General features: G+C 46.9%; 1 protein-coding gene across 7 annotated transcripts in view; it reads right to left on the minus strand.

The window, feature by feature from the left end:
• HNF1B (HNF1 homeobox B) overlaps nucleotides 1-8429 on the minus strand; it is a 51871-nt gene that overhangs the window by 11064 nt on the left and 32378 nt on the right. For 4 of the 7 annotated variants that reach the window (XM_024757599.1, XM_024757597.1, XM_024757601.1 and 1 more), the window contains exons 6-7: nucleotides 4503-4638; nucleotides 664-858 (exon numbers count right to left, since the gene is read on the minus strand). In XM_024757599.1, the coding sequence (XP_024613367.1) occupies nucleotides 664-858; nucleotides 4503-4638 (331 nt within the window). The remainder of the gene's footprint in view (nucleotides 1-663; nucleotides 859-4502; nucleotides 4639-8429) is intronic. The other 3 variants (XM_024757600.1, XM_024757598.1, XM_024757603.1) reach the window with 2 other exon arrangements.

The following is an 8429-nucleotide window of genomic DNA, read 5'->3' on the forward strand; positions in this document are numbered from 1 at the left end:
TGGGAATAAAATGGTTGAAAGGTAGACTTGGGGTAGGTGTAGAAATTGGAGGCGGGAGGCAGCCTCTGTGTGGTGGGCAGAAACTCTAATATTCCTTGTGCAGGATGATGTGTAGGCGGTATTTTCTGCCCATGTTCACGGTTCTTGATTGGAGATGTTTGGGGGTGTGGAAACTGGAGGGTGTGGGGACTCTGGAAGATTTTTCAGTTTCAGAGAAGGCAAATAGGAGGCAAATTATATGCCAAGTCTGATCATTTGGTAACAGCTGCCTGGAACTTTGAACTGAAAAGGCTAAGTTGAGGCTCGTTGGGAAAAGGGGCTGTGCTTGATTGGGGGTCTCTTCCACGGGGGCCAGGGTGGGAAAGGGGGCATGAGTTCGTTCCACATCTAAGCTACCCTTACTCTCTATCTCCAGCTCCCCTTTCCATATAGGCCTTAATTGTCTTCATCAAATCTTCCCCCAGGAATCCTGGGGGTAGAGAAGAGGACCAGAAAAGGCACAGCACTGCATAAGAGTTATGCTTGAGACATTGGCTTTGTTGATCACAGGTAGGGAAAAGTGACCAGACCAATAAGCTTCCAAGAAACTTCAGACCCATAGAGGGAAGAGCTCGGCTGCTGAGGTCCCTTTGGGCTCCCTCCCCGACTTGCCCGTGCCCTTACTGTGTGAGTTCTGCAGCTGCGTCACAGCGGCCATGAAGGGCTGCTGGGCCATGTGGCTGCCCGGGCTCTGCTGCATGAGGGGCTGCTGGTGAGAGCTGTGCAGCTGCTGGGAGAACTGGACGGGCTGCAGGGCTGCCAGGCTGCCGGCCACGCTGTTGATGACAGGGACGCTCTGAGCTTGGGAGGAGTTGAGGCCTGCGTGAACAAGAGGGAAGATTAGAGATGGCTTCAGGGAGGAGGACAGGTGAACAGATGTGAATGGTCATCAACGGAGGCCCTGCTATTTGCCAGGCACTGGGCTGAGGCTGTTACGTAAGAGACTGCACAGAAAGCAATTTTATAGACCCATCTTATAGACCAAAAAACTGAGGCTTAGAGAGATTAAGTTGACTTGCTCAAATTCCACAGCGAGTTGTGGATGCAAATGGGCTTTCAACAGATCTGACGGAGACCTGAGAGTCTCCCAAAGTTGTCCTGTGACCTCCCAAACTTAGCTCCCTTGAGGTTGCAGGGCCCTGTGCTTGCCTGCTCCATCCACGCCTGGCTCTGAGGGAGCAGGGTTAAAGGCATCCACACTAAGGTGCAGATTACTGCCCAGATATATCTGTCCAGCAGGGGGCAGGAGTGTTCAGGGACCCACATTTGGATAAAAAGCAAAACCCCCTCCACAGTCCTGGAGGTATGGAGCCTGAAGCCCCTCATTTAGCGGGCTGTGCAAAACCCGAAAGAGGTCAGATGCTCGTTCTCTTGCCTGGAACAGAGAGGGGATAAAACACTGCAACTCAATCAGTCCATGAAAAGGGTATATCTTATCTGACAGCACAGGGCTGGTGGCCTCAAAAGGACCAGGTATTGGAAGGAGTAAGTAGTAAGTTGAAGGTTGGCAGTTCCAGTAGGTGTTGCTTTCTGTTCTGGAAGGATGAGGGCCTCCGTGGTTCTGTACTGTGTCTGTATCCTAAGGTCTCTGTAGAACTGGGGCCAGCACTGCAAAGATCAGGTCCCTGGTACCCACCCTCCATCGCCTCCCTGGGCGGGACTCTGGGGAAGGCACCTGAGGCAGGGTGGGAGTGGGGATGTGAGGATCAGGGGAAAGACACCCCGACCTCTTTCCTGGAACTGCCAAGGTTCCTTTGACCTTGCTTTCTGGGAAGTGGGGGGAAGAATGCGATGAAGAGGAATCCCAGAGAAAGGTCTCTTTTAGGCAAATGTGGAAAAGACACCTAGAGAGCCTTTCCTGAGATGGAGAGGGTTCCATAAGCAGGTTCACAGGAGGAGGCAGTCCTCCATGGAGATAGCACAAAAACCTCAACGATTGCCTGCTCAGAGCCCAGCTGATACTGTTATCAGAAACCTAAAAGGTGAGACCCATGAGCAGAAGGGAAGAGGAAGAAGCCCCCTCCTGGCTCTCCTGGCTGGGACTGGGGAGGTGGGGTCCTCTGAGCGCTCAGAATAGTGCTATCTCCAATTCCCCAGGGGTTCGGCTTCTCCTCTAGGCAGTGTCTCACCTGATACCATGATCTCCTGTTTCCCTTTCCTACCTTCTACGTAAGGTCTCAGTACCCGAGGAAGCCCCATGGATTTGCTGTTGTCTCCCCGAGCCCATTGCCACTGCTCTTTTTGGGAAATCTCTGCCCAGAAAAGCAAATTATGCTGTCTAGAGTGGATGACAGTGGAGGGCATACTTCTGCAACCTGCCTGTGTTTTAGAATTATCCTGGGGAGCACTTTAAGAAATATACATTCCTCGGCCTCACCCATGACTTAATGAGTCAGACACTTTAGAGGTGAGGCCCAGGAATTTTATTTTCAACACAGTCTGTGACCCTGATGTGCCTCAATTCCAGGACGGAGAGCCACTGATGTCATTCGAACTCCTGCGAAGTATGACTCTTGGCCTTTCCATCTGTTTTCTGGGCACTGGTTCCTGCTTAAGAAGCATGTTATCCAGTCCAGTAGGTGAGTAGAGAACGAGGAATTGGCACTGCCGGGTAATCTGTTATCACATTCTCCTTGGGCCTCGGCAGTCGCCAGGCAGGGCCCACATACTCAACAGGACAGGAGTCGGCTATTCCTTGCCCCAAAACTCATCTCTCGGTTTATTGGCCTGTCATGTGGAGAGCAGTACAAGCTTGGACTCGTAACTGATTCTTCATCCTGACGCTCCATGGGGTAGGACCACTGCATCTCAGCCACGTTTTCTGGTGACCCTCATCACGCTTCAAGTACACACACACACACACACACACACACACACACACACACACCCTTCTAAGGTCAACGTACTCTGGTGTTGGCTGTCTGCAGTAGGAGATTAAGATTATTGTAAGAAGGTAGAGAAGTATGGGTGAGAAAAATTAGGAGGAACAAAACAGAAAAATATGTAATAGCTCCAGGGAAAGTTTTAATTCAGATAGTGCCTAAGAAAATATATAACTGTGTGTGTCAGCCAAAGCTGGACGTGTGAAGAGAGAAGGTAAGTGGGACAGTTTGTGTATCATTTTGGTTGTAAAAATATAGGTGGGATATCTTATCCGTAGGCCTTTTCAAATCTTCTAGAAGGTAAGCAAGCTGGTTTCAGTTATCCTATCTCATTCTCAAACCCTGGTGTTAGCGTGGTTACCATATTGCTGGAGAGGGCCCCGTGAAAAGGCAGCAAATTTTAAATACTTTATTTTGTGAGTCCTCTAAAGGCTTCTCCTTTCCCACTTCGCTTTACAGAACTCAATGGGGAGGGCATCAATCTCTCAGCTGCTGAGGACAGAGAGAGCCACACTGATTCATTCAGTAAACTCCTGTGTCTCCTAGGGGCCTAGCCCTGTTTTGCCCTCAAGGAGAGCACAAGTCCTTCTCTTCAGAAGTGATCTGAGTTGCTACCCTGACTAGAGATGGTTTAGGAAGAGAGGCGATCCCCAGGGTGAAAGAAAGATAAGCAACGTACTGCCCTTAGATCTTTCCCGAGACTTCTCAGGGATGCTTCCCTGGGTCACAAGGAAGACTTGGCCTGAGCTGTTACCGTAAGGCTGAAATATGCTGAATACCCATCAACGTTATTACTCTGCGAGAGACATCCACTGGCACAGCCATGTCAGCCTTCCTGTGCCCTGAAATGGCCCATCTGTGATGGACGGGGACGGACTCTCTGTGGGATGCGAGCTGCTGGGGCTGGAAGGACCTGACCCCTCTCCCTGTCTTCAGTCCGGGACATACACAACCTATTTCTCCTTAAATCTGTCAAGGCTCAGAGATGCTGTGACAGTTTCCTGCAGAGTCCCTTCTCAGTATGTTTTCACCGTGGGCCAAGGAGGTCTCGTTCGACCACACAAAATTCCCCTTTAAGAAGGAAGCCCCTCATGTCTTGCTCCATCTTGGCCAACACAAAGAAACATCAACACAACCCAACCTCCTGGAAAATCCACCACACACTTAGGGATAGGAATGAACACCAGACAAAAGTATAAGCTACAATATTATACATACTCATGCTTTATCGATTTACAGGCATGTCTACACACACGGTCATTGGATTGCCAACCCATTTTACAGATGAGGAGACTGACCCTCATAAAGCTTCAATGATTTGACCCACAATGCACAGCTAGTGAGCTGTGACCAAGATTCAACTCCGTTCCATAATTTTCTCTTATTTTAGGCTAAACAATCCAAATCTTGTTGAGGAGAGAAATAAGGAATGAAACGAGTTGAATCAAACCTACAAGTGTTGGGTGAGTTTTACAGGGATCTTCTTTAGTTCTTCTGTTTTGTTTTTTTAAAATCAGGTTGACTCATTTCCCATGCTGCTTCTCCCTGCCCCCAAGTTTTCTGACCAAGAACAGAGCTTACTTTGTGCAATGGCCATGACTCCAGAGAGGGGGGTCATGATGAGGTTTTGAGATTGCTGGGGATTGTGGTGGGACAGGCTGTGGATATTCGTCAAGGTGCTGACCGGGGGCAAACCTCCTCCTGAGACTGAGATCTGCTGGAGAGAAAAAAACAAGAGCAGCGTGAGTAGAATCAGGGTTGCAAAGAGCAGTGTCCAAAATGACGTGGCTCAGCAATTCCTTGGCACGGCTAATTCACTGGTCCATTCATTCATTCATTCATCCATTCATCCATTCAGATACAATTATTAAGCACCAAGTGAGGGATAGGCACCATTCTAGGTACAGAGGATGGAGTGGTAAGTAATATTGACCATAATCCCTTCCCTCATGTGCCTCTGTTTGTTGACTACCTTTGAATTACTAGCTTGCCTTAGAGATTCCTCAGCCCATGTGTATTATATGATTGTCTCTGGCTCATGTTGAAAGTATCCTCTGTTCTGCTCTATGCCCTCTATATTATTGGTGCTAAAGACATGTGATTGCTAAAAATAGTAGCTGAAGAGATGCCCTGGGATTCCCTAGCGTAGCAGATTAGGGCCCAGGCAGGAGCACAGGGAAGCTTTCACTGAGTACAGGTTCTAGGAAGCACTGCTCATGCATTAACTCACAAACCTCACTAGAGCCACGAGGCAGATACTTTCTGCCATTTCCATTTCACAGATAACAAAACTGAGGCTCAGAGTAGTTGTGCATGTTGCCTGAGATCCGACAACTAGTAGATGGTAACTCTTGTATTCAAACCCAAGTCTGTCTGACTCTAAAATTCAAGTTCTTACTTTTTACAGAGGACTTTTACCCGATAATTATTACTAAGGTTTTTCTGGGGGAGATCAGCCATTATTGGGTTTCTCTACTTTTCCCAAATCTCTACTATACATTAAAAAAAATTTTTTTGGGGGGGGGCAGGAAGCCACTATTGTAATGACAAAGCTACTAAATGAGGCTTGGCTCCAGGTACCCCTACTCTGTTTCACCATTATATTTTAATGACAGATTAGTAAGAGAAACCTACTGAGTTTTGTGTATTTTTGTCCAAGGCCACTCTGAGTCCTTCTATTTATTCCTAATAGTGTCTTTTCCTTATTGATTTTCTTCATTTTCCCAAGTGTATATATAACGGCATCACAGGCCTATATTGCTAATTGGGTCTCTTCCTTGCTGGTGCTAATACGTCTACATGTCATATTGCATTGGTTAGAATTTTCCCAGTAGTATTAACCAGTAACAGAGGTAATAGATGTACTTACTTTGATTCTGTATTATCAGAAATGCTTCCAATGTTTCCCCATTAATTATAAGGAGTTCTCAGTTTTACACACACATACACACACACACACAAAACACACATACACAACAAATTTTTATTCGTGATAAAGTAGCTTACTATTTATAGTTTTAAAATAATTTTTAAAAGTATTACTAAGAAAGGACTGTCCCCCACACTCTGAAATAACTCAGACATTCTTGATGGCATCAGGAATGCTGACAGGTGGGTTAGGGTTGGGATATATACATCAGATGTTTGAGTTGCCCTCTCCTTCTTCCTTCCCTTGTGACCCAGAGCTCCTTAGACTATAGGTCTCACACCAGCACCCAGGGGGGAAGACACTCTCTCTTGCCTGCCCTTCTGATCAACCCCATAGCTTCCAAGGTGAATTTGAAAAAGAAAGAAAGAAAAAACCAAACAGGTTTGTTTGTGTTTTTAAAATGAGCATCAAGACATGAGTTAGGGGTCACATGACCAAGAAGGAATTCTGACCACATCAAACAAGAGAGAACCAGCTTGTTTGCTAGACTTGTTTTTCAAAATGTCAGAGTCATTAAAAAAAAAAAAAAAAAAATCAGTGACCTGCCTTCAGACTTGCCCTGAGTAATGCAGTCCTTTGGAGAAAGTCAATGGAGTGACAGTAATCTGCCATTTCAATGTCTGGTTTTAACGGTGAAAGAGAAACGTGGGTGCTAGTGATAAAAACAATTTAAATGTGTATGGCTTTCGCGCTTGTAAAGTGCTTTCACTGCTTGTTCTCAATAGTTAATGGCACACATAGGGAAGGCGTTATTATTATTGCTCTATAGTACAGATTAAGAAACTGAGCCTTTCTCAATGTCTTGTAATAACCTACAATGGAAGAGAATGTGAAAAATATATATATATATTTATATATGTATGACTGAATCACTTTGCTGTACATCTGAAACTAACACAACATTGTAAATCGACTATATTTCAGTAAAAATTTTTAAAAAAAGAGAAAGAAAGTGAGCCTCAGAAGAGTTGAGACAGCAGCTCGGTGTCACCTGACTAGTAAGCGAGGAAGCCAGAATTCGAACCCAGTGCTGCTGGGCTTTAAATCCTATCCACTTACTATTTTGGGGGGTACCTTGGTCAAGCTCCTTCCCACTCTAAAATGCAACCATCATCTTCTCTTTGCCTTCAGGACTGATGGAAGCCAGGGAGCTGCCAAGAATATCTGTCATGATCCTCACAGGATAATCCAGAGAGTTTGAATGGTATCAACGCTGCCTTTTACAGTCCTCTGCTTTGTGCTTCACACACCTACCATCTACAAGGTTGGTACTATTAACTCTCCTTTGCAGACAAGACGACGGAAGTTTGGAGAAGTTAAGAAATGTGCCCAAGTGGTATAGTGGCCATGAAGAGCAGGCGATCTGCCTCCAGCCCTGAGCTTTTCACTATTAAGCTCTGCTGCTTTGATACTGTGGAAGTATCCAGCATGTGCTTTTCTAAAACACAAGGTTCAACAGACACGGACTGCAATCTGAAACCCGGCCAGCTCTTTGTGGACGCATGCCATTTGGGCATGGGGTGGGGGCCAAATAGAACAAAAGAAAGCTCAAATGGATCACCATTATTTCCAAAACCAATCCCTGTGGGAAGATTTCAAACGCACATCCTACCACAGGTCAGCACACGGAGACTGTCATTCCCTGGATGGGTCTTATCCCCAAAACAGCAGAGCTACAGGCAAGCCTTACACCACCCCGGTGATGCAGGCATTGTTATCCCCCATTTTCCAGATGAGGAAACTGAAGTTAAGCAACGTCCATCCTATGGCTGATAAACAACAGAACCCAAGACGTGGACACACTAGTTCCCTTGCTGCGTTATTTTAAACCATACTCCACTCCTGTCTTTGGTGGACCAGGATCTGTGATGGGCTTGTTATATATTAACCGAAAACAGACTCTTGAATTTGGGCATCCAGTGATAGTGACATAACATATGAGCCAGGGTGTTGGAAACTAGAGAAAAGCTGGTCCCTGCAAACAAGCTTCCAGGTGTTTGCTAACGTTGAGGTGTGCTGTCTTGGTCAATCATCAATCCAATAACATACTGCTCATTAGGGCGCTGCCGAGCAGAAGAGGAAGAAAAAAGCGTCCCCTGCGGCTGCCTTTGGAGCGCCCCGGCCTGGGTGAGGCAGTTTGCTTGTTTGGAGGAAGGGCGGGAGGGCTCACAGGGAAACCCCAAGGACCTTCAAGCGATACGAGAGGAGACCTGTTTCCTCCGCTGGGAAGCCAAGATCTCTCCCGCAAGCCCCGCCCCCCTCCTCCAGGGAAGTCTGGGCAATCCTTTAACTTATTTGGGTCTCACAAGGCAGCCAAAGAAGAAGCTTAAGGGATGAGAGGTGGGCAAGGGGGCTGCAAAAGGGCTCCCCTAGGAGCATCTTTCGTTTCCTTTTGCAGAGACCACTACCAGGGAGCGATCAGCTCAAGTCCCCAAACTAGAGTTGGCCAGGCCTGGCGCTCCCCTCGGATATTACACTTTGTTTTTTCCTCCAGGGAGCTGGGGACTCAGTCACCTGTGACTCACCATTCCTGTGTTGCCTACACGGCACACACGTCAAAGTCTAGAATGGCATCGGCT

The sequence above is a fragment of the Neophocaena asiaeorientalis genome, unplaced genomic scaffold (genome assembly GCF_003031525.2).
Source record: "Neophocaena asiaeorientalis asiaeorientalis breed wild unplaced genomic scaffold, Neophocaena_asiaeorientalis_V1.1 scaffold327, whole genome shotgun sequence".
Lineage (NCBI taxonomy): Eukaryota > Metazoa > Chordata > Mammalia > Artiodactyla > Phocoenidae > Neophocaena > Neophocaena asiaeorientalis.